Source organism: Eptesicus fuscus, chromosome 15, assembly GCF_027574615.1.
Source record: "Eptesicus fuscus isolate TK198812 chromosome 15, DD_ASM_mEF_20220401, whole genome shotgun sequence".
NCBI lineage: Eukaryota > Metazoa > Chordata > Mammalia > Chiroptera > Vespertilionidae > Eptesicus > Eptesicus fuscus.
Window position 1 is genome coordinate 20,390,839 of NC_072487.1, and position 27,970 is coordinate 20,418,808.

The 27,970-nt window shown below is 36.4% G+C and overlaps 1 protein-coding gene across 1 annotated transcript in view; it reads right to left on the reverse strand.

The window, feature by feature from the left end:
* The window catches only part of CNTLN (centlein), a 275,134-nt gene that overhangs the window by 58,542 nt on the left and 188,622 nt on the right, over window positions 1-27,970 (reverse strand). Inside the window, exons 15-18 of the mRNA XM_054727420.1 lie at window positions 23,001-23,536; window positions 17,517-17,697; window positions 13,421-13,514; window positions 13,100-13,323 (exon numbers count right to left, since the gene is read on the reverse strand). Of these exons, the coding sequence (XP_054583395.1) occupies window positions 13,100-13,323; window positions 13,421-13,514; window positions 17,517-17,697; window positions 23,001-23,536 (1,035 nt within the window). The remainder of the gene's footprint in view (window positions 1-13,099; window positions 13,324-13,420; window positions 13,515-17,516; window positions 17,698-23,000; window positions 23,537-27,970) is intronic.

The following is a 27,970-nucleotide window of genomic DNA, read 5'->3' on the forward strand; positions in this document are numbered from 1 at the left end:
GAAACAATGGTAATAAATTATCTAACCCTACAACTCAAAGAGTTAGAAAGAGAGCAACAAGAAAAGCTCAGTGTAAGCAGAAGGAAGGAAATAATAAAGATCAGAGCAGAGATAAACGAAATAGAGACAAAAAAACAACAACACAACAATACAAAAGATCAACAAAACCAAGAGCTGGTTCTTTGAAAGGATAAACAAGATTGATAAACCTCTAGCCTGGCTCACCAAGAAACAAAGAGAAAGGACCCAAATAAACAAAATCAGAAATGAAAGAAGTGAAACAACAACTGATCACACAGAAATACAAACGATTATGAAAAAATTCTATGAACAACCCTATTCCAACAAAAAAGACAACTGAGAAGAAATGGATATATTCTTAGAAAAATACAAGCTCCCAAAATTCAATGAAGAAGAATAAAAAAACCTGATTAGGCAGATAACTACCGAAGAAATTGAAACAGTGATAAAAAATCTTCCAGCAAACAAAAGCCTTGGTCTGGACAGCTTTACAGGGGAGTTCTACCAAGCATTCAAAGAAGAACTAAAACCTATCCTCCTCAGACTATTCCAAAAAATTCAAGAGGAAGGAACATTTCCAAGCAATTTCTATGAAGCCAGCATTACCCTAATCCCAAAACCAGATAAAGACACCACAAAAAAAGAACTACAGGCCAATATCCTTGATGAACATAGATGCTAAAATCCTTAACAAAACTCTAGCAAATTGGATTCAGCAATACATTAGAAAGATCATACACCATGACCAAGTGGGATTTATTCGGGGGATGCAAGGATGGTACAATATCTGCAAATCAATAAATGTGATACATCACATAAACAAACTGAGGGACAAAAATCACATAATCATATCAATTGATAAAGAAAAAGCATTTGACAAAACCCAACACCCTTTCTTTTCTTTAAAATGTATTTTATGGATTGTTTTACAGAGAGTAAGGGAGAGGGATAGAGAGTCAGAAACATCGATAGGAGAGAAACATCAAGCAGCTGCCTCCTGCACACCTCCTATTGGGGATGTGCCTGCAACCAAGGTACATGCCCTTGACTGGAATCGAACCTGGGACCTTTCAGTCTGAAGGCCGACGCTCTATCCAATGAGCCAAACTGGGTTTTCTTAATAAAAACTCTCAGCAAAGTGGGAATAGAGGGATCATACCTCAACATAATAAAAGCCCTATATGACAAGCCTATAGCCAACATCATACTCAATGGACAAAAACTAAAACAATTTCCCCTAAGAATAGAAATAAGACAAAGATGCCCACCCTCACTACTCCTGTTTGACATAGTACTAGAAGTAATAGCCATAGCGATCTAACAAGAAGAAGAAATAAAGGCATCCAAATTGGAAAGAAGAAGTAACACTGTCCTTATTTGAAGATGACATGATACTATACATAGAAAACCCCAAAGAGTCCATCAAAAAGCTGCTAGACCTAATAAATGAATTCGGCAATGTAGCAGGATACAAAATTAACACCCAGAATTCTATGGCTTTTTTAAACACCAATAATGATCTCACAGAAAGAGAAATGAAAAAAACAATCCCATTTACCATTGCATGAAAAAAAATTAAGATACCTAGGAATAAACTTTACTAAGGACATAAAAGACCTGTATTTGGAAAACTACAGGACATTGAAAAAGGAGATAGAGGAAGATATAAACAAATGGAAGAAGATACCATGTTCATGAATTGGTCGAATCAACATCATTAAAATGTCCATACTACCTAAAGCAATCTATAGATTCAATGCAATTCCTATTAAAATACCAATGACATATTTCAAAGATCTAGAACAATCTCTCCAAAAATTCATCTGGAATAAAAAAAGACCCCGAATAGCCACAGCTATCCTGAGAAAGAAAAACAAAGTTGGAGGGATCACAATACCAGACATCAAGCTATTTAACCAAGGCACAATTCTCAAAACTGCCTGGTACTGGCAGAAGAACAGACATATAGACCAATGGAACAGAATATATAACCCAGAAATTGACCCAAGCCATTATACTCAATATTTGAGAAAGGAGGCAAGAGCATACAATGGAGTCCAAACAGTTTCTTTAAAAAATGGTGCTGGGAAACTTGGTCAGATACATGCAAAAAATGAAACTAAATCACCAACTTACACCATACACAAAAACAAACTCAAAATGGCTAAAGGACTTGAATTTTTGACGGGAAACCATAAAAATCCTACAAGACTCTATAGGCAGCAAAATTACAGACATATGTTCTAGCAATATCTTTACAGACACAGATCCTAGGGCAAGAGAGACTAAGGAAAAAATAAACAAATGGGACTACATCAAAATAAAAAGCTTCTGCACAGCAAAAGAAACCATCAACAAAATAAGAAAGCCCACTTCATGGAGAACATATTTGCCTATGTTATCGCTGATAAGGGTTTAATCTCCAACATTTACAGGTCATACATCTTAACAAAAGGAAGATAAACAGTCTAATCAAAAAATGTGCAAAGGATCTAAATAGACACTTTTCAAAAGAGGACATTCAGAAAGCCAAGAGACATATGAAAACATGCTCAAAGTCACTAATCATCCGAGAGATGCAAATCAAAACAACAATGAGGTACCACCTCTCACCTGTCAGAATGGCTATCATCAACAAATCAACAAACAACAGGTGCTGGAGAAGATTCAGAAAAAAGGAACCCTCCTTAACTGTAGGTGGGAATGCAGACTGGTGCAGCCATTGTGGAAAACACTATGGCATTTCCTCAAAAATTTAAAAATGGAACTGCCATTTGACCCAGTAATACCACTTCTAGGAATATATCCCAAGAAAACAGAAACACCAATCAGAAAAAATATATGCACCTCTATGTTCATAGCAGCACAATTTACAATAGCTAAGATTTGGAAACAGCCTAAATGCCCATCAGCAGATGAATGGATTATAAAACTATGGTACATCTATACAATGGAATACTATGCTGTTATAAAAAAGAAGGAATTCTTACCATTTGCAGTAGCATGGATGGAACTGGAGAGCATAATGCTAAGTGAAATAAGCCAGTCAATGAAAGAAAAATACCACATGACCTCACTCATTTATGGATAAAAAATAACATTATAACCTGATAAACAAAAAGACAGATACAGAGAAGCATCGAACAGACTGTCAAATTACAGTGGGAAGGCTGAGGAGGTGTGGGGGGGGTGGAGAGGTAAGAGATCAACCTAAGGACTTGTATGCATGCATATAAGCATAACCAATGGAAACACGACACTGGTGGGGGGGACGGTATGTGCCAGGGGGTAGGGGAGGCTGGGGTAAGGTCAATGGGGCGGGGGGGGGGGGAAGAGAAGGAGGCATATGTACTACTATTTGTAATACTTTAAACAATAAAATAAAATAAAAGAATTTTTGAGTTGTAAAAATTTATGTGAGACCATGATATATTTCTGTAATTCATATTTCATAAGATAAAGCATTTTCAATAAATATGCCTCTAAAGAGCATGTATATATGAACATTAAATTTATTTAAATTATTCTGGAATCAATTCATAAGGATAATGTTATATCATGCTAATATAAAATATTCAACTTTTGGGATAATAAACCCAAAGGCTTAGGATTGTAATTTCTAGCTCCAACTTTATATATTAAAACTAGTAAAATGATATACATTGATAAGTATGCTCTAAATATAAATAGCATGTTAATATTTAGAAATTGAAATATTTTACTGATAGGGTCAATAGTTAACTATCTTTCCTCAGATGTAATACATCTAAGCTCTGCAAACAAATTACTTGGATGAAACCCAGTTGGGGAATTTTAAAAATCCTACAACTCATTACAAATTTAACAGCAGCATTACTAAGTCTTCATATGATTTTGATTAAATTTATAAATATACCCTACTAAAATTCTCAAGGGAAGCAACTCAATAATGTTTGTCTCTATTTCCTGTGTTCGTTTCAAGAAAGTAAAAAATGAAAATTTCTTTAAAAGTATAGTTTTTGCAGTGTTTGAATCTGATAAAATAAGTTTTTGATATCACTTTAAAAATGGTATTCTTGTCATTAAAATCTAATGTGTGTGAAAATTACTAAAAAATTACCTTTCGAGGCATAGAGTAAAAAATTCTTTTAAAAAAGTAAGAGATTTATAAGATATTTATCATGTTTCATTTTTAAAAGTTCCTTTTATAACACAAAAATTTCACATAGGAACTTCTTCCATTATCCCTCACTTCATTTTCTATTTCGAATTACTATCTTCTGTTTATCACTTTCTTTCAAGTAGTAAGGTTTGACATAACAGAGTAGCCACTCAGTAAACTATCTGAATCTCAGTCAGTTGTACTATGTGATTCATATAGATCTTTAGGAAGAAAGTAGTCTGGAGTTCTTTTTATTTTTATTAATGGAGCTTATTTCTCTGTTTTTCTCCTGTATCAGAGATTCTCAAAGAATACATACTGCCTAGATATGTATTTTGGAAATAAGTGGGGGCACTTCTGAGTACCACAATGATTGACACTGAAATGGATGAGAGCCAGGAACATTAGATGTACTGCCTGTGTAGTACAGAAACTGCCCTTATCCTGCATGACTTCTAAATTTCCTGCCAATTACTCATTTAGATGAAAATATGTACATATAAATTAAGGGAAGACTAAAAATGAGAAAGAGAAATCCCTTTCTTCTCTGGGGTCTGGGTTATAAGGATATTAGCACATGGCCAGTATCCATAACCATGGAGAAAGCTAGTCTGAGAGGAAGATATGTGAGATAAAGAGAAACATCAAAGATATTAGAATGTCTGGTTCCGGTTATCACTATTCTTCCCAAGTCTATTCTCTTCAGTTCATCATTAGACTTTTGTAAGCTTTCTTTTTCTTATATTAGTTTGAGTTCAGTTCCTATTACTTGCTATCAAGAGAGGTCTGCTAATAAAGCATTCTGAGAGAAGTCCAACAATCTTTTCTCAGTCACTTTATTTTCGATTCCTCTGTGGCATTTAACACTGATGACCAACTATTCTCTTTTTCTTGTTAAAAATGTTCCTTCCTGCCAAAACCGGTTTGGCTCTGTGGATAGAGCATCGGTCTTTGGACTGAAGGGTCCCAGGTTCGATTCCGGTCAAGAGCATGTACATTGGTTGCAGGCCCATCCCCGGTAGGGGGCGTGCAGGAGGCAGCTGGTCGATGTTTCTCTCTCATCGATGTTTCTAGCTTTCTATCCCTCTCCCTTCCTCTCTGTAAAAAATCAATAAAATATATATATATATTTTTTAAAAATGTTCCTTCCTGTTCCTGTATTATAGCACTCTCCTACCTTCTCCTTCTCTGACTCCTCTTCTGCCCATATATCAGATACTCCCCACCCCAAATTTTACTTGCTGCAAAGATTTGCTCCACCTCCAGCATTCTTTCTCTGGGATAATGACATCAATAGGTTTCTTTCTTCATTTTTTTGAAATATTTCAAATATGTAATAGATATATAAAGGAAAATATAATGAATGCCCTAAATCAGTGGTCGGCAAACCGCGGCTCGCGAGCCACATGTGGCTCGCGAGCCGCGGTTTGCCGATCTGTTGACAAATGAGTTTGCCGACCCCTGCCCTAAATCAACCACTCAGCAAAGACAATGAATTACCAATACATTTGAAGGCCATGAATCTTTCTCATCTGACTCACCAGAAATAATCACTATCCTGAATATCTTTGATGTTTATAATTCCTTTACATTTCTATACACAATATATATGTATGTATGTGTATATGTATATATATATATATGTGTACATATATATATATATATTTGCAAAAAGCATATAGCAATTTTAAGACATTCCTTTTCCCACATTGTCACATCTCTAAATTTTACACTCAAATATCCTACTGTTCACTTGATAGCTTCACTTCAGTGACAAATTGCCACTTGCAATGATAAGTTTTCATTTATTTCAGCCCCTAGGTATTTACATTTTTTTGGCAAGTTCTAATGTTCATTTATAAGGATATTTGCTATATTTTATCCAATTTCTTGGTATGCTTTCATATGAGTTTCCCCACACAATATTTAGCATATTATATTTTCACAAATATACTATATCATCAACTTTCCAGTTGCTTTAATTAGAATCCTGGCAGGTATCTTAAATATTTCACATTTTTTTAAACTTCCCATGTATAATTGGTCAACAAACTCTGTTATACCACTGTGAATTATCTTTTTTTCTAAATCTTTCTATTTCTATTACTATTGTTTAGATACTTATCTTTTGCCTTGACAGTTAAACAGTTCCTTACCTGTTTACATTTAATCTCTATTCTCTCAAACTTGAGTTTCCGTCCTAACTGGACATCAGAACCACTTCAGAGCTTTTAAAAACTAGCAAAGTTCAGAGGCCACCCCCAGATGTTGATTTACTTGGTCTAGGGTAGGGCCTTGGCATAAATTTTTTTTTAAAGCTACCCAAGTGAGGTAGCATGCAGTTAGGGTTGAGAACTACAACTCTACCAGATTAATGGCTATTCTCAACAAACTGCATCTCAACTTGCTATCTTTTAAAGCTTTCCATCTTCTCTAATGGCTTTGTTCCACACACGCAACTTTCAAAATCAACCAAATTTTAAGTGTACTAGTAAAGCCAAATGATATTTTTACTAAATAATGACAGCAATAAATGACTGTATATTCCATCTACTACATGTACATATATTTTATACACGTAGATGCACACACACACACACACACTCACACACTCCAACCATGCTAAATATATCACAATTTATTTATATTATGATACTCATGTCCAACTCCCCTTAGTACCTTTTATAGGACAAGGACCATGTTTAATTTGTGGTTACACATCCCATTATTACAGTGCTTTACATATGTCAGATGCATTAAACTGAACTATAGCAAACATAAACACATATATCTATCCACGTGCAAACCAAACTCTACAATATATGCATATCCTACCTAGTAAAAGGGAAGTATGCAAATAACCATCACTCCACTACGCCCACGATTGGGCCAGCGACAGGCTGGGGGTGGGACTCGGGGTGGCCAATTGGGCTGGCAGGAGGAGTGGGGGGCGGGGACTCACGAGTTCCTCCCGCCGGCCCCAACGGCCGGCCGGCACTGCAGGAGGACCGATGGAGCCTGCGGAAGGCACTGGTGGCAGAACTCGGGGTGGCCGATTGCGTGGCTCCCGATCGGAGTTCCTCTCGGAGTGGCCAATCGTGCTTGCGGGAGGCGCTCCGATTGGCAAGTGGCCAGAGGAAAAGTGCTGCTGGCAGAAAACTGGTGCCGGCAGCCAGGTGAAGGAAGGTCTATTGCACGAAACTTCGTGCAACGGGCTTCTAGTTTAAATATAATAATCCCACAGTGAGAAAAATTTGTCATTTGTAGGCGTGTTGCTTTTTAATGAGACATACTTACCTGAAAGTATATTGATGCAAAGAATGAAAACACTCCTAAGAATATATTACATAGGAATATAGGAAAATGCTACTGTGCATTATATTATAACACTGTTCATTATAAACAGTTTTTCAGGTTACATTTTCTTAATATTCTCTGTGATAAGATTGCAAGTGCATCTGAAAATAGAGTATAAGTGTGATTTTATAGCACAGAGTATTATAAATGATAACAGTTCCTTACAAAGACTAATATAGGACACACATATTCTGTTAATAAATGTCACTTGGTTCATCTAGAAGATAAGATGTAGGAATAAGACAGTCACGTCCAATTCCACCTGGATTCTCAGCTCAGATCCTGGTTTTTGCACAGTTTACCTTGCGAACATGATCCGAGTGACATTTCACAAATTCCTGGATAAATATTGCTACACTCTGCTAGGAGAGCGACAGGCTATGCCATGCACAGATCAATAATAGCACTGTGTTTCATCAGCCTCAAAATCAAAAGTGCTTCATCTGGCAAAAGCCATGGCCCTGGAGAATCTGATATATATAAACTGAATACCCTACAAGAAATGTTTACTATACAAGCTATTTGGGTAAAATAAAAGAAAACTCTCGAAAGAGTTCTCTAGGCCATATTTTGTAAAGCATCCCTTCTCTAACTTTTGGAAATACTGCCATGCCTCTTTTTGCTACACAAACCAATGAGAGTTATATAGAGAGGGAGAATAAAAATGGGGGGATAAAAATGAGTATCCTCTTCTTTTAGAAAACATATAGGGCCATTGTGCAAATCAGGATTCAGAAAATTAAATACCTATAGTAACTAGAAAGGTAACGTAACATAAGTTATATAGGCCTACTAGGATTTGCCACAAACAGGAGATGGTACACCCCATTCTCACTGAAAGCACCATACCACTACATTACTAACTTTCATATCAAAATCATACCTTCCAGCACTTTCATGACACTATTAATCTATTAGCTGGTTTGTCCACTTTTTAGTCAGCTCCTTCAATATCGTCAATGCCTTCACTTCCTTAATGGATATTCATTCTTGATCTATGTATATCTGGCTCTTCCACTCCTAACTTTCAGATTCATTCTCCAGTTCCTAATCACAAAAGCCTATAGTATACTTCATTTACATGTCAAATCATTACATCAGACTTACTAGATTACAACAGATTCTTTATTTTATGCTAAACTTAAAAAAAGAAAAGGCTCTGGGAAATATTACATATAGGAAATGATACATGAACCAGGCTTTGAATGATGAGCTGGATTTAGAATGATGTAAATAAAAGAGGAAGGTTCTTGAAGTAGAAAATAAATTTTTTAATTCTTGATAAAAATATATGCATTATAATATAAGTGACTTGGTAAAAACTCCATCCTTTTATTGAGAATGTACTATGTTCTGCAAAAGACAATATTGAGAGAAAGAGAAGACTCATTCTGCCACAGACTGGGAGAAAATATTTGCAAAAGACACATCTGATAAAGGACTATTATCCAAAATATACAAAGAACACTTAAAACTCAGCAGTAAGAAAACAAGCAATCCAATTAAAAAATGGGTGAGAGGCCCAAGCAAATACCTTACCAAAGAAGATAAACAGATGACAAATAAGCATAAAAATGAGGTGCTATATCATATGTCATCAGAGACATGTAAAGTAAAACAACAATAGGATATCACTACACACCTATTAGAATGGCAAAAATCCAGAATACTGACCACACCAAGTGCTGGTGAGAATGTAGAGCAATAGGATTCTCACTCATTGCAGGTGAGAATTCAAAATGGTACAGACTTTGGAAGACAGTTGGTGGTTTCTTACAAAACTAAACATCTTACAATATGATCCAGCAATTACATTCCTTAGTATTTACCCCAAAGCACTGAAAACCTATGTGCACACAAAAACCTGCAGATAGATGTTTATAGCAGCTTTATTCTTAATTTCCAAAGCATGGAAGCAATCAAGATCTCCTTCACTAGGAGAATAAATAAACTATGAATATCCAAACAATGGACTATTATTCAGCATTAAAAGAAATGAACTACTGTCCAGCTGGTGTGGCTCAGTAGTCAAGTGTTGACCCATGAACCGGGAGGTCACAGTTTGATTCCTGGTCATGGCACATGCCCAGGCTGGAGTCTTGATTCCCAGTAAGGGGTATGCAGGAGGCAGCTGATCAATTATTCTTTCTCATCATTGATGTTTCTATCTCTCCCTTCCTCTCTCTGAGATCAATAAAAAAATTTTTTTTAAAGAAATGAACTCTTGAGCTATGAAAAGACATGGAGGAACCTTCGCTTATTACTAAGAGAAGGAAGCCAATCTGAAAAGCATCCATACTGTATGATTCCAACTATAGCAGTATCTCATTTTATTGCACTTTGCTTTATTGTGCTTCACAGATGTTGAATTTTTTACAAATTGAAGGAAGACCCTTCACCAGCAAGAAAATTATGGTTTGCTTTATTGTATTATTTGTTTTATCATGGTGGTCTGGAACCCAACCCTAATATTTGTAAGGTATGCCTGTATATAACATTCTTGAAAAGGCAAAACTATGGATACAGTTGCCAGGGATTGGAGAGGGGGATAAATAAGCATAGAACAGAGGAGTTTTACGGCAGTGAAATGAATACATGTCATTATACATTTGTCCAAACCCAAAGAATATAGAGCACCAAGAGTGAGCCTTAAGGTAAACTACGGACTTTGTGTGATGATGATGTATTAATGTAGATTTGTCAATTACAATAAACTAGTGGCACGGTGCATGAAATTTGTGCACAAGGGTGGGGGGGTCCCTCAGCCTAGCCTGCACCCTCTTCAATTAGGGACATTCGTCTCACAATCTGGGACCGCTGGCTCCTAACCGCTCACCTGCCTACCTGCCTGATCACCCCTAACTTCCTCTGCCTTCCTGTCTGATTGCCCCTAACCCCTCTGCCTGCCTGCCTGATTGCCCCTAACTGCCTCTGCCTGCCTGCCTGATCGTGCCTAACTGCCCACCCCTGCCAGCCTAATCTCGCCCCCAACTGCTCTCCCCTACCGGCCTGATCTCGCCCCCAACTGCCTCTGCCTGCCTGATCACCCCTAACTGCCCTCCCCTGCTCCTGATCTTGCCCCCAACTGCCTCCCCTACTGGCCTGGTTGCCCCCAACTGCCCTCCCCTGCTGACCTGATCTTGCCCAGTCTCTGTCTCTCTTTGTTTTTTCTCAGCAGTCCTCTAGGCCTCCCTGCATCCCTCTTCCTCTTTCCCGGCTGGGAGGGGGCAGGGCCAGTGGGGGCCACTCCACCCACTGCCCACTCTCCCATCCATCCAGGCCTTTTCAGTCACAGTCTGTTTTGTTTCCTTATTCTGAGAGAGGCTCCGAGAGCAAGCTGGGCAGGAAGGAAAGAAAGGGAGAAAAGGCTGTGAGCTGGTGGGCGCCGTGTGTGTCTGTGTGGTTGTGAGTGAGTGTGAGTGCCAGCCCCGCCTTCCCCATCCCCGTCTCTGCTGCCACAAGTCCCCACCCACCAGAGCATGCTGTGCGCGCAGTTTAGGCATTAGGTCGAGTCTCAGGTCGCTGCGGATGTGACGGACTCAGGGTTTTTATATATTAGGATGTACCTTTCTGGGAGGGATATTCATAATGGAGGAATTTATGCATGTATAGGGGCTGGAGATATATGGGAAACCCTGGTAGCTTCCCCTCAATTTTGCTGTAAACCTAGAGCAGCTCCAAAAAATTATGGTCTTAATAAAAATATACAAATTCATTGCTTACAAGTTCTACCTTCTGAAAAACACTAGAACACAGTCCAGGCAAGAAAAGAATTCCCTTTCTTCTGTTCTTTTAATAACATGTTCCTCATTTCCATCTGATACCTCTCCAGAATGCCCTTAATGTCCAAATCTCCAGTATGCAATTCAAAACTCTTCCAGAATCTACCCATTATCCAAAGTTGCTTCCAAATTTTAGGTATGTTAAAATGCCACCCAACTCCCAGTACTAAAATCGGTCTTAATCTATCCAGGTTGCTATAATCTATACTAATAAAAGAGTAATATGCTAATTAGACCAGATGTCTTCTGGACAAAGCCATGGTGACGGGGGCCAAGAGAGAGGCAGTTAGGGGCAATCAGGCCAGCAGGGGAGAGCAGTTAGGGGTAATCAGGCAAACATCTGTAACTTTGAGTCATCAATTATTTGCCTTAACTATTACATTAACACTTAGATTAGATTCTGTACCGAATGTTATGAAAATATTGATTCTGACTATTTTTGCCTGTTTTTATTGCTTTTATGGAGGAGTAAATTTTCAAAATACTACATTCTACAACATAGAAAACTTAGAAAATATAATGCTAAATGAATGAAGCCAGACAAAAAACCCATGTACTGCATGACTCCATGTATATGAAATGTCTAGAATAGGTAAAACCTCAGAGACAGAATATAGATTAGTGGTTGCTCAGAGCTTATGAGAGATGCTGGAATAGAAGAATGATAGCTAATGGGTACAGGGTCTATATTTGAAGTTATAAGAATGTTCAAAATTAATTTTGGTGATTGTCACACAAATTTTTCAATATTGTAATAACCACTGAATTAACTGAGAGAATTGTATGGTATGTAAACTATGTCTCACTAAAGTTATTATAAGAAATAATGGGTGATATCAATACTTCAGTTTCAATAATAGATGACAGAAAATCAGCAAGGATATGGATGAGTTGAACGTCATTATTAACTAACTGAACCATATATATGGAACACAGATCAAGTTAGGGTATAAGGCTACTTTGAAATAAAGCCAAAACACCTATTATTGGTATAACAAGTATAATATTAAGTCCTTTATAATAAAAAACATTTCTGAGTATTGCTTGAATTAAAGCATTAGATGTTAGAAGTAGAGAAGCTAAGTATAATTTAAACATCTTGTGATTGTGATTTAAAAATTATTTTCTAAAATGTATGAAAGAATTCTTCTGTCTAAAACAACAAATTTCCAAAATTCATTCCTTATACAAACAAATACCTTTAGGAATGGAGACTTAAGAAACTTTTCTTTTTCATTGCTCTAAGATTAAATTATGATAACCAGCAATAATGTATAATATATCTAAAAATTGTTACAGAAAACTCAATTCACCTGAATAAAAGAATCACAAATAAGTTATAAGAACATATTAATATAGATATTTATATTAAAACCTTCACATTTTAAACTAGTATTTGAAAATAGGAACTGAGGCAATTGCCAGTTAACAATGCAATTTATAATGATAAATTCAAACTTTTAGACATGGGCAAATGGGCAACCTATATGCATTTATGTAGCCTGCATTTAAAATCTAAGGTATAATGCAAAAATATATATATAAATGATAGATGTGAAAAAGGAATGCTAGTAAAATATTTTTTTTTATTTGGAGTTGTCTTCCTGATAAAGGTTGTTCCTTAATATGAACTTATTAAAGAAATCTAGGTATTAAACTAATTATATTAGTTAGTAGTGCCTGGAAAAAAATTTTTTTAATTCATAGATATGTCTAACACAAATATGAACCAAACAAAACATGTAAAAGAAAATATATACTTTTATAATATAGTCTATCATAATTTATTTCCTTTTACCTTTATTGTCTGTCTGCTTGTTTGAAATCGTTGATCAGATACTTGCTGCTGATGAAGGAGCTTTTCATTGACTTCTTTATATTCTTTAATAGACAATTCTGCTGTTTTTTTGGCATTCTGAAGTACACTGTTTTGTTGCTGCAAGGATATAATTCTTTCTCGTAATAAGATAACACTGCTACTTGATTTCTGGGCAGATATATTTTTTAATTTTTCTCTGTTAACTGAGAAAATATAACTGTTATATAAATAATGCTGTTCATAATATTTTTAAATCACATTAAATCACAAAGACCCTATTAATTACATATGCATTCTTACCTCTGTTAGGACCCGTTGTATGTGAACTCTTTTGAATATTACCATTCTTCTTTTGAAAAGTTGGCTTTTTGGCATTCTTGTAATGAAAATAATCCTAAATTTGAAGGTTTCATAAAAATTAGATTGTTACTCAAAAACGTCAAGTGAGCTAACATGATAAATAATATTTATTTACTTGAAAATATATTTGTTTATGCAGTTAAAAGCCTAGACAATAAAATTCTATAATTGATACCAGAACTCATAAATGAACAAAAAGTGTACACTAAAATTGACCTAGAGCGCAGAAGATACAAATACAAAAGTCAACCACAAGGTAGTACTAATAATTTAACCTAGGGACCATTTATAAACCTAGGGGGAAATACAGTAAAAGCAACAAAAATAAAATATTTAATAACTTATTCTCTGGGAATCTAGGTTCCTTTTCTCATATACTGTTTTCTGACTGATGAACCCCTTCTGGCAAAGGATGCTAAAATAATGTTGATGATCATAAAGCAAGTTTTCTTGAAGCTGCATGTTTTCCTCATGACATTTCAATATACTAAAGTTATATATAAAATAAAGCTATGTTGACTTTTGTTCCAAAATATTCATCAGTTTAAAAAAGCTTCCCCAAAGCAAAAATTTAAATAGACTATTTCAAATATTATAAATCCTAATAATAAAATATGTGGTCTTGTTTAAGACTTTATTGGCTGGGGAAAAGGAACAATGTTAATCTAGACTAATCTAAACTACTTAAAACATTTTTTTTTTCAAAGATCCCAACTCAGGAACAAATAAATATAGTAAAAATTAAAAGAAAAAGTAAATTTGGCCCAATGTTACTTTGACAATGAACCCTATATTTTATGTTGATGGATACATAAATTATATTATATACAAGGCATGGTTCTAAAGTAATAAAACTGATTTGTTAACACAAATACCAGAAACCCTTATCTAAGGGTTACTTTCTTTTGAAGTAATTATTTTCCTTTAAACTATATGTCATCTCTCAAAATATTTTTGAAATGTCTTATTTGAACTTGTCCTCATAAACAGTATATAAGATGTATTTTTTTAAAGTTTCATTGCTTTACTAAGATTCAATTAATATTTAAGTGCTATTACTGAGCACTGTAAAAAGATCCAAAAAATTATTACCAAATTTAACTATTAGTCACTAGACTTAGCATCAAATTAACTAGAACTAAAATAAAAAAGGGCTTCAGAAAAAAAATTCATACTTTGAAACAAACACAGTTAAAGTATCTTTGTAATATGGTAAGTAATAAGGGAAATTCTAAGGCCAAAAATGAAGTAAAGTAGGAATCAAGAAACAACAAAATACAGAACAACTGATAATCCCTTGTGACCTTGAAATTCTATTTAAATATCAACACAGACAGGGAAAAAAGGCCTAGGTCCAAACTCAAACTGATAAATTTGAGGCAAAAAAGCTAAGACATTGTGTCAACAATTTGTACTTTTTAGTGCTGAGCAGTATTCCACGGTATGGATGTATTACAGTTTAACAATTCAGCTAATGAAGAAAGTTTTAGTTGTTGCCAGTTTTGGGCTTTTACAAATAAAACTGTTATGATCATTCATGTATAGGTTTTTTTTTGTAAACATAAACTTTCATTTTTGTGGAATAAGTGTCCAAGTGTGAGGTGGCTGGTTTGTATGATAAGTGTATGATTACTTTTTTGAAGAAACTGCCCACTATTTCTCAGAATGCTGTACCACTTTATATTCACACAGAAATATATGAGATCCAGTTTCACTACATCCTTGCCAGTATTTGGTATATTCACTATTTTTTATTTTAGCTATTCTAGTAGATGTGTATCCTTACCTGAGAACATGCTTTATTGATTATATTTTTAAAAATTTTTATTGTTGAAAGTATTACAGATGTCGCCCCTTTTTTCCCCACTGATCCCTTCTAGCCCACACCCACTCAGCATAATATTCTCCAGGTCCCTCCATGCTGTCTCAAAGGGTCAGAGAGCCTTCTTTTTTACTGCTGCATAGTATTCTATGGTGTAAATGCACCACAGCTTTTTTATCACTCATGTACTGATGGGTACTTGTTTTATTGGTTTTAAAAAGAGGGAGAGGGAGAGGGAGAGGGAGAGGGAGAGGGAGAGGGAGAGGGAGAGGGAGAGGGAGAGGGAGAGGGAGAGGGAGAGGGAGAGAGAGAGGGAGAGGGAGAGGGAGATGGAGAGGGAGAGGGAGAGGGAGAGGGGTGGGGAGAGAGAGAGAGAGAGAGAGAGAGAGAGAGAGAGAGAGAGAGAGAGAAAGAGAATGAGAGGGAAATATCGAGACTGGTTTCCTCCAGTACCAGCCATGTCCTGAGAGCCAACCTGTAACCTAGGTATATGACCTGACCAGGAATCAAACCCACAACTTTTTGATGTATGGGACAATGCTCCAACCAACTGAGCCACACAGTGAGGATTCATCAGGGTCTTAATCTGCATTTCCCTAATTGTTAATAATGTTGAACATCTTTATATATATGTACATACATATATATACATACATATATATATATATACACACACACACACACACATACATATATATACATACATCCTATCTAATGAAAGGGTAATATGCAAATTAACCACCACTCCATCACAAAGATGGTGGCGCCCAGTCCCCTCAGCCTCGCTGGAGTCCGCTGAGAGCAGGCAGCATGAGTGGCCTGGTGGAATGCTTGCTTCGTTGCCATGGCGATGGAGGGCCTCTGGGCAGTGGGCGTGAAGCGGCTGGGGCGGGATGATTGCTTTGTCACCGCGGCAACGCCCCGGCCGCAGAGGGCCTCTGGGGGATGGGGGGTGGAGGGCCAGCCCGCAGCCTCCTAGGCCGAGTGCAGGCCCGGAGAGGAGATGGCAGGCCCACCTCCCTCGGAAGCGGCTTGGCTCCCAGTGTGCACTGCGGTTCCCGCCAGCTCCCATGGAAGTGGTGGGCGGCCTACTGCATGTGATATCGCGCGATGGGCTACTAGTATATATATAAAATTCAAAAACAGATTAAATTAACCATAATTTTAACAATAAAATAAAGGAGTTGGGAATTAAATTAAAGTTAAAATAATGGTTATCTTTGGGGTTATAGAGAAGGTCTAATATTTTCAAAATACAGTTGCTACAATTTGGTCAACGTTTGTTTTCTGACTACAAACAATGTATATAAATTTATTCCAAGTAGTTCATACTATATTATTATTATATGAATGGATTATGAGTTACTTTTATTTACAAACGCTTTGTGCTATACATACATGACTGCAACTAAACAAAATTCCCACCCAAATAATATGTGGCAAAATAGATTTTATAGAGATTTCTATAAAATTTATCTATTTACCAATCAATCAATGAATCAGCAAACACTTAGTATATAATGCTTCATCTGAACTTTATTCTGGTGATAACTAAAAGAAACTTTTGTCATCCTTGAACTTTTTCTTCCAAAGTTCTTATGAGACCTCAAAAAATAAACACTTTTGGATCTGATTTTAAAAGAACCCTATAGGTTAAAAGATGATTTTTTTACAGCAAAATTATTTTTCCTCTTTTTCACTGATTTAAGCTGAACACATAAACCTTTTGGTGATATGATGTATCCATAGTAAGAATTAATAAGTTGTTTGAAATACAAATTTTTTGGAAGATTAATATCTTAAGATTTAAAACACTTTGGGAAATTAGGTAAATCCTAGAAATTAATATATTTAGTTAAACTAAATAACTTCATCATCACAAACGCTAATAAGATACATAATTTTCCACATGTGGTATATTTCATATACTTGAAAATAATGAGCTTATTATCACTTTTAATTTTGGGCTGAGATATAAATACCTTAAGATTTATATTTAGAAGGATACTACCTATTTCCATTTTATCTACACAAAAAATAGAAACAAATTGGAGTTGAAAATATTAAGAAGTGTATACCTACACTGCATATTTCTAAGATAAGTTAATTTTTAAGGATTCACGTTAAATCACTGGCAACAAAACTTGATTTAAATAATGAAGCATAAAATAAAATTAAAAACATAGCTTATAATTAAGAAAAATGTATATATACCTTTGGGGTCTTGCCATCTGTTTTTGAATATGTTTGTACTATTCTTTTTCCTTGCATATGGCTGTCTTCTATTTGATCACTTTCTTTCTGGTCTCTTCCATCTTCTATAGGACTTATTTTCTGGGATGTTTCTACAATAATTGTTCCCAAATTTTGAGAGGTCTGTGTTTCAGAATCACTGCTTTTGGGGGGAAAAAGGGGAACATAAAATCCAAGAAGAGTTGTTAAATGCACCTCTTTTAAGTTCAAGACCAAATAATATTATAGCACAAACTGCATTTAAACTGGAACTTTAATTTGAGCACTTACTGGTTTTCAGTGGTAAGAAAGAAAATTAGTCTAAATATAAAATCTCATCTCTCATCAAGAAATTAGATTATCCAGGATCAAATACAAACTAGCATCACTTCTATAGTATTTCTACTAAGTGTTTCTCAGGCAGCAGCAGTTTGATCACTTTCAGGATTGGAGTACTCACTACTTTCTGAGCCAGAGCAGAAAGCTTTAACATTTCTAACAATGTTTCCCCTTACTCTAGGACAAAATGTGAATCCCTGAGGCTTTCTCCCATTTATCCCAGTTTCATCTCTTAGGGCCATTCATCATTCAATAAAATACTTGTTAAGCATCAACTATGTGCCAGGTACTTTTCTGGGCATTAGTAAGTGAATAAAGTAGACAAATATCCTACTCTCATCCTAGTGGGATGAGGGGGCTCGGTGGGGGGCAGGTAACAAATAAAAATAAGTAAAACATATAGTATGTTAATAGAGTGTGTTACAGAGAAAACATAAAGCAAGGAAGGAAGATTTAGAAGTGCTAAGGTTGAGCAGAATATAGAAGTAAGTCCAATCCCTTTACCACATGGATGATCTTGTAACTATTTAAACAGTTATATGATGCTTGAGACATCTCTAGCTTTTTCATATTTTTCCAATATGAATGCTTCTAAAATTCTTTCTCACCCTGGTCACTCTTGAATGTACTCCAACTTATTTTGATGCAGCTTTATGTGCAGAATTAATTTCATAATCGAAGTGTACTATGAGAAGTACTTAGTAAACTCCTGGTAGGTGCAGACTAAAATTGTGTAAGCTTCTCTGGCATGTATATTGTACTGTAGACTCACATAGGATTTAACAAAGCCTCATAAAACATTTTTATGTACACTGTTGCCAACACCAATATTTTTCCCATTGTATAGTTGAGCAAATAGCATTTTATAGTTCAATGCCTGTAGTCTTGTGTATAATTGTATCTTCCTAGTTTGTTGAGATATTGGAGATTTTAATTCTGTTTTATAAAACAGTCTCCAACCCTTTCAATATCATATTACCCACAAATTAGATTAATATACTTGCTGAACTTGTTTTTCTTATTTAAGGTATTAACAACTCCTGATTATCACCCATTACTGAATGGACATTGATAAAGGTAATTTGTATATTGGGACCCACAAAATGCAGGATGCCCCAGTGGCAGGGTCCATGTCAGAAATCTAAACCTAAGTCAGCCACACTTATGGGCAATGCCTCTAAGGGAAAACAGAGTTTTTCATCCCAAAATATGCCTTTTGGAATACTGATTACTTTAAGCTGGTCATTTTCAAGGGGAAAAAAAATCAGGAAAAACCTTAGAACTTTCCCTCTTACTGCCTAAAAGAATTTACATAGAGAACCTCCTCCAGTAAGAAAGATATGATCACAGGTAACTGTAGTTTAATATGAATTAGTGTGTGATACACAGGGAAGAACCTAGGAAGGCCTGTTTGATCAAAGCCCTCACTGTGTCCCATTGTTAAAGATGGCCCAGCAAACATTTATTTACCAAACATTTGCTTTTCAATCTCCATGTGAACTACCTTTCTCCCCTTTGAAGTCCCAAACTTCAACACCCATATTCATATGGAACCCCAGTATGTATATATGTAACATATTTAGACATTTTCTCTTGGTAATTTGTCTCATGTCAATCTGATTACTAGTCCAGCTGGAAGAATTGAGAATGGTAGAAGGAAAATTAATTTTTCCACCCCACACTTCACTGTCAAGGAAACTAACCTACCCCAATCACAATCCTCCAACTCAGCTTTAATTAACTTAACTTACCTTAGAAAATAAGATGTGCTAGCCTTATTAGGAAATACTCAGCCTCCTAGTCAATCAGTCCCTGTTCCTTCCTTGCCTCTTCTAATGCTCTATAAAACTCTCTCTTATCAAAATTCCCTCAGGAATAGTGTTCCACTGCTTGTTAGGCTCTGTAATCCACTAATCCATGGGTGTTGTCGCCTGAATAAAGGACTTTAAACTCATTAGTAAATTGTATTATTTTTGTCATTTGACAGCATACTCTTATAATACTAAGCAACTACAGGAAATAAATACTAATAAGGTACTAATTATATATTTATATATAAAGGATAAAGTTCTATTTTTCTAAGTATTCAAGTAAATTTCTTATATTCCAGATTATAAAAAGCTAAAATAAACAGAATGTTCTGAATTCCTTAGGCTCCACTGTGGGATTTCTAATTGTTGAAGAATTCTTTGCAGCTGAATTATTCCTAAGGATTTTCTGTCAGGCAAGAAATGGAACACTAATCCTCACCGTATAAAATTGAGTTTCACTGTTCAATAACTTAAATGACAACCCTATGTTTTAAGAGACAGTGTGTGATATATCTCCCCAAATGTGACTTCTGCACATGCATTAATATGATAAAATTAGAACTGAGTGTATTATGTAACTTTCATATACTTACTCATACATACATACTCACACATACCAACTGGATGAGATATAATTAGTAGCTGAAACTAGAATTTCCTTGAAGACATAAGCGCTTAGTGGGTTTTAAGCTAAATAGTATTTTATCTCTAACTGCTTTGGAGAACAGGGGGGAAACCTTAGAAGAGGTCACAAAGAATAGAAATGCATATTTGGTCCTTCTTTCCTACCTTCATTACCTGCCTGTTGACAAGGGGCCTGACCCAATGATCATTTAAAAGAGTGGTTTCAAACAGACTGTCAAATTACAGCGGGAAGGTTAGGGAGAGGTGGGGGAGATAAGAGGTCAACAGAAGGACTTGTATGCATGCATATTAAGCATAACCAATGGACGCAAAACTCTGGGGGGTGAGGGCATGTATGGGAGTGGGGTGAGGGGGCAATGGTAAGATATGTACACATATAATACCTTAATAAAATAAATAAATAAAATAAAAATAAAAAAAAATAAAAGAGTGGTTTCAAAACTTCTCTGCATATTGGAATTGGCTGGAGAGTTTAAAAAATACTGAAGCTTGTATCCCACTCCAAAAGTTAAGAATGAATTGTACTGGGGTGTGACATGAGCTTTTGGAATTTTTATAAGATCCCCACGTGATTCTAATATGCACACAAGTTTGAGAACTACATTTTAAAATAAGTTTCAATTCTATGTCTATGCTTAAGAAAACTACCTAGAGATATCCTAAGGGGACCAAAGTTTTGTCTTCCCTAAAATGTGACTTTTGTGGTATTGATTTTAAGCTGGTTGTTAAGAAACAAGACTCAGAAAGAACCTGTGATCCTCCACTGTTATGCCTAAAGGAATTCAGATAGAAAAACCTGCTTCAGAAAGAGAACCTTAGCATATTCACCTTAGCACATATGTGACAGACAGGAAGAAATCTAGCAAAGTCTGTTTCCTTCTGTGTCCCACTATTTCTGGATGGCCCAGCAAGAATTTGCTGACCATATGTTTGCTCTTTCTCCTACCTGTTCATCACCTACTTCCTTTGGAATCACAGACCCCTGCCCCACTTTGTCCAAAATGGCACATAAGCTTCACTTGTTCAATGCCTGTTAGGTCTCATATCATATGATATGCCCAGCAAGTACAACCATAGTAATAAATCTTGACTATGTTCTCCTGTTAATCTGTCTATATTAATTTGATTGTTAGCCCAGATAGAAGAATTTAGAAGGTAGAAATAAAGTTATTATTTTTTTGTATCCCCTTTCTCCCCCAATCCTAAATCTAAAACATACCACTATTAAGGATTTAAAAAAAAATACTTAGGAAAATAAAAGGAAATATATGCCATTATAAAACAAGACAGAATTGATGCCATTGTAATTAGCTAGTTATTAATAACAAGAAAGGAGCAAAGAGAAGGCCAGATATTATAAGCATGTCATTCAGTTTCATCAGGAAGCTACAACTTTACATTCCACAGGGGTCCAACAAAGAGATGATTGACACATGCCCAGTAAAGCTGGGATGACTAGGAAAGGTGCCTGCTGTAAGGCACACTTGGGACTTGTATGACTTTGGGCTTATGGGGCTCTTTTGTTCCTGCTTCCCTCCATTCATCTATGGCCATATGGACCCCACATATAATGGACCAATGGACTGCAACTAGTCTGATGCTAAACTGGAAAGGAAACTCTGGGTGCTGGCTTTGATTTTAGCTTTACTGAAACCCCATGTATATTTCTATGACTGGACAAAGAAAGGAAAATGGGACTTTAGAAGCCCATGTAATTAATTAATTAAAAATAACTCTATCTCCCATGTGAGTTTCAGAAAATTCTTTTTCTCTGGATATCATAAAAACTTCACCTTCAACAACACCCAGTGGGGAAGAGGACCCCACTTCATCTGGAATCAGAATTATGGAAAATTGTTTAATTTTTCTATTAACAATTCTGACAACATTAACTTCTATGGTAAGTCTCAAAGAGGTGTCTATTATCTATTTGTCTTTGTGTCACTGATGTGCTTCAAGTGCACATATGAATATATAGCCAAAGATAAGGGAAAATATAGATTTTTAGTATTCTCCTGTTGCTACTCAGTAGGAGTTGTATAATTTAAGACTAGGAATCTACAGAGCTATAACTTTAAAGAACTAAATTTTAACCATCATTCAATTAAAGTTAGTACAATGACTTTGCATAATACATACATGAAATAATTAGTGAAGATGGTTCTTAATTTAAAGGATGTTAAACAGCTTGTAGACATCTGGTAACAAGCTGAAATGGGTCATTCAAAATTTATCTAACTAAATTAAGGGGGAAAATGTTTCTCCTCCCAGGTTGGCATGTCACAAGATAACTAAACCGACTTAGTAGGCTTGCCTGGGAATCCTTAGCTGTCAGTGTGAATATGCAAAGGGCCAGCAAATTAAATCAACCTGCCAAACTGTCAATTTCAAGCCTCATGACTGCATGAAAATAGCATCACTGGAAGAAATCAAGCATTGCCTTCTTTTGGGTTTCCTGGCACCTATTCAAATACTCATGCAGTTGTGGCTAATTTTGCATGCAAATTTCAGTCAATAAGCTCAGAACAAGACCTCCCAAGATATTTCAAAGGATCTGACAGTATTTTTTCTGAATACCAAATCGACAGTAGTTTAAATTCAATCTCCATTTGCTGGTGCTTTACATATGCACAGTGTCCCCACCACAGAGCTAAGTTAATGAGAGTCTTACCTGCTTTCACTCACATCCTCCCAGTCCTTGTCCTTGCTGAGGTTCTCAAACACATTGCTCATAACCTTGATGGAGTGATTGAGAACAGTGTGGTAACGACCCACAGAGCACTTTTTCTTGGCGGCTTTAAATTTAACCTTGGTAGTGGTTGTTTTACAATCATATTGCCCAGATCTTACTTCTGTGGTGGCCATCTCAGATTTAGCTTTGTCTACTGAGTGCTGCAATTTCTCCACTGAATTCATCAGCTCTTCATTTTTCAACCCATTAGTTTCTGCCACTTGTCTCCTTAGGAAAGTGACTTCTCTCTCGAGCTCACTGATTTTTACTTGAAGTTCAGCTTTGTTTTTTACTACATCTTTACTCTCTTTTTGTAGTTGTTCTAATAACTCTTTTTCTCTGGTCTCTGCCTCTTCTTGCTGCTGTTTTAAGAGGGATTTCAGGAAATCATTTTCTTTTATTAATTTTTTATTCCCTTCTTTTAATTTTCTCGACCTTTTCTCAAAAGATTTTAGCCGATTTTCCAATTCAATGACCTAAACAGAAGAGTTTCATTTATTCTTTTAAAAGTCCAAAACCATAATCCATTGTATTTTATTACCATATCTTAGGTAAGTAAATAAAATTACATTAAGCACAAGGACAATATAAATCTAAACTACTTAATTTCTCAGGTACATTCTAAAATGTAACATAGTCTAAAATGTAATAATACATCTGTGGAATAAAGGACAGATGGTAAAAGAACTTACAATTCTATACAAAGTGACACAAAAATAAGTGTGCTAATAAACTTAGTAGAGTTTTCTGAGATCCTAACTACTTTGGCAATATAATCTACTCATTGTGAATATAATTTTTTTCAGAGCAAAACAATTTATACAAAACAGGTACATAGAGAAACTTTATTAATAAAATAACATATCCTTCAATATTTAACAATCATATGAAAAACTGATAGTCTATTTATGAAATTATTATGAAGGATGCTTATTGCTAAATTATAAATAATTTTCATAGTCATAAAGTCCTTAGTTTACACAATAAAAGAACATTTTACAAAAAAAAAAGCCTGACAACTTTAAAGTATAATTACTTAAAGGTTGCATATGAATCAAAGATTTTCATTTATTTCAATAGACAATGTTCATTGAAGGACACAAAAATGACAACATCCTGACATTAAAAAATTTCAAAAACTATTTGGAAAGACACTTGCATAAATAAACCTAATAAAGGATAGAATCTAAGTGCCATAAGTTTGAGTAAAAAGAAAGAGCAATTAATTCTAAGCAATGAGTTCCAATGAGGAGTTTATTTTAATTTAAATCTTGAAAAATAATCACTATTGTTTGGAAAGTAAATTTTACCATTTATAAAAGACCTCTTCTGATTATCTCACTATGTGAGATAGAGAGAGCCAACAGTTATCTTCCCAGAAGAGGAAATGGAGGCTCTGAAAAGTGAAGTACCACATAAAGGTAAATATTTCCTAGTTTAAACTGGGATTCAAATTCAGGATTTTTGCCCCTCCCACTGTTATACAAACCATATAGAAAAAGAAGAGTTACAGATATATGGGGTGGGTCAACTATACAGTTTATAGTTGTATGTGAAACACAGAGTTTATTATTATATTATTACTAACTAGTAGCCCATTAGCAGGAAAAATCCTGCAAGCGGCCGTATGCGCGGTCGCTGCTGCCGCTGTTGCAGCCGCCACGCCTGCACCTGCCCACCTCTGCCACCCGCCCCGCTCCGCCCCGCTCCGCCCTGCCCCGCCCCACCCCGCCCTGGCTTTCCCTCTGGCAGCCATCTTGCTTTCCGCTTTTCCTCCATCTTCCTTCTAAGTTGTCTTCAGTCTTCACTCCTCCCTCCCTCAGCATATGCAAATTAACCACCATCTTTGTTAGGTAATTTGCATACTCACCCCGATTGGCTGGTGGGCGTGGTTTTGGGTGGTGGGCGTGGCTTGGGCGTAGCAAAGGTGTGGTCAATTTGCATATTACTATTTTATTAGGTAGGATTACTAGAGGTCCGGTGCATGAAAATTCATGCACTGGAAGGGGAGTCCCTCAGCCCGGCCTGCCCCTTCTCACAGTCCGGGAGCCCTCCGGGGCAGGAGGCAACCCGGCGATCAGGGGAAGGCAACACCCCCATCACACCTCTGCTGCTGCCACTGTCGGTAGCACAAACCTTGGCCGGCCCTGGTTACCTGATCCTTAGGTGGCCCTGGTCGGCTGGGAAGCTGACATCCAAGGCTTGCCTGCACCTTGGGCTGGCCCTGGGTGGCTGGGAAGCTGACATCCAAGGTTTGCCTGCACCTCGGGCCAGCCCTGGGCAGCTGACATCCAAGGCTTGCCTGCACCTCAGGCGTTGGCTGGGCAGCTGACATCTGAGGTTTGCCTGCACCTCAGGCCGGCCCTGGGTAGCTGGGGGGCTGAGGGGACTGGGGGACTCGGGAGGAAGGCACATGGAGTGGCCAGACGTGCCTGGGGGCGGGCCCAGCTGTGCCGTGTGCCTGCCACCCCAGCGGGGCTGAGGGGACTGGGTGCTGCCATCTTGTGGCTGTGGGCACCGCCATCTTTGAGGGCGTGACAGTCAATTAGCATATTTCCTCCTAATTGGCTGTGGGTGCTGCCATCTTTATGAGGGCGTGATGGTCAATTAGCATATTCCCTCTTTATTAGATATGATTGTATTATTTTCCATGCTTTTGTCCCACCCTATATATGAAAAATGAACAAAGAACTGGAGTCAAGAAAATATTGAGTTAAGCAAGAAACCTAAATGATTGAAAAATTATATGGACTGCTATTTACTGTTAAAACAACATTCTTCAAAGGAGAAAATATTTTTGATGTATTGATAACTAATGATTTACAATAATATTCCAGAAATATACAAGTTAAAGCTTATGCATATTCTTAAAAACTTTCCAGTTTACTGGACTTTACTTAGGACAACGAAGTTGTTTCCTAAACATGAGTGTAAGTCATCTCTGACTTATCTATCCTTCTGTGCCCTCTATTCTTGTGAGTTAAACAAATTTCATTCAATTCAACAGTCAATCACTATTCGGATACCCTGTCCTGGAACACGAATATTTCCTAATACAATATGAAGAATCTCAGTGAAGTTTAATTACTTTTTTCCATAGTATGTTGTACTCACCTACTACTGGACCTATGTCTTTATAGGGCTTACTCTTGACCTGGAGTAGAAGTATATCAAAAAGTTTGAACCACACTATTTTAAACCTCTATGTATTTCAGTAAAAATAATCCTATTGTTCCTTCTCAATGCAAATTCATTTTTGAAGAGCTGGACAATGTGACAAAAATGCAGCGTTAAAAAATACATGAACTCTGGTTGAAAGATTTTTACTTCTTTCAATCACTCTATCTTCAAATTTTATTCTCTATTTAGTAAAAAATATTACAAACTATATTACATTAAGGAATGTCACAATTTACAATCTCTTCGGTTTCAGTGGTCTTTAGTCACTCACTGCCCAAAACAGTACACTTGTCTTAAATACATTTAAAATATTTTAGTATGTTAGATTCCAGAATGATATAAGATAGACTGTATTTTAAAAAATGTATTTTGTGCAAATAATCAATTATGCCTTTTTAAATAAAATCTGACTTTGACAGTGGTGGTATAAAAATATCAATAAAAAGCAGTGTGGTCTAGTGGAAATTTAATTTTGAGTCAAGTCTGGACTCACTTCCTCCTGTGGTTGCTTTACCTCACAAAATATTTAACCTGTTTTTACTTTAGTTCTTCACCTATGAGATGGAAATAATAACACTTATCTGGCAAGTTATAAGTATCCTATGTAATAAAAGCCTAATATGCTAAGTGTCTGGTTGTCCAGTCGTCCGTTCAACCAATCAAAGTGTAATATGCTAATGATATGCTAAGGACACTCAACCGCTCGCTATGACATTCACTGTCCACCAGGGGGCAAACAGTTGACCAGTCATTATGACGTGCACTGACCACCAGGGGGCAGATGCTCCGACAGGTAGGTTACCTTGCTGCTGGAGTCCAGCGATCGGGACTGAGTGAGACGTGCTGGACACGCCCTGGGGCCCTCCCATGGTTCCTCCCCGGCTGGCCAACTCCCCGCGTCCCTCCCTGGCCCCAATCGTGCACTGGTAGGGTCCCTTGCCCTGGCCTGCACCCTCTTGCAATCTGGGACCCCTTGGGGGATGTCGGAGAGCCAGTTTCAGCCTGATCCCGCAGGCCAGGCCAAGGGACCCCACTGGTGTACGAATTTGTGCACTGGGCCTCTAGTTATTGTATGACCATATAATACCACAATTTTTGGCAGACAGTAAATTTTATAGTTTATCACATCATCATCATCGTCATTATCTCAATTATTCATTCTTACAGTTATTTTAGAAAATTATTTGAGTTGAAATAAAATTACTTATACCGAATATTGCTGAATTAGCCATTAAATCAACTTTATACTTTTGATTAAAATATAATGTAACAAATAACCATCTTTAATTTGAGATTGCAATTCTGAAGATTAGCATAATTTTTTTTCTTTTAACTAAAGTCCATTTAAGTGTGAGTACAACTCATAAAAATTTTATATACTGGTGGAAAAATGTCTGTCAAAGTCTATTATGTTTAAAGTGTGTTAACTCTCTAATACGAATCAATGTTTAATCACAAGAACTGGCCAAATTTATTTGCATTTACCTTTAAATTGAAGGCCAAATAACAAAATACAAGAAACTATTTCCAAAGACTTTGAAAGGGAAAGTCCATAGCATGCTTATGTTATTCAAGATATACGCTCAAAAATTGTTCTTCAACTTATTTTAAGACCTCTGAAAATGGAAAAGAAAAATTTCAATATATTTTTGAGAATGGAAGTCTGAGGAATTGTTAAAGGCATTTGGTTTGTGTGCTATAAATCAACTCAACTCCATATTTTTCCTCCA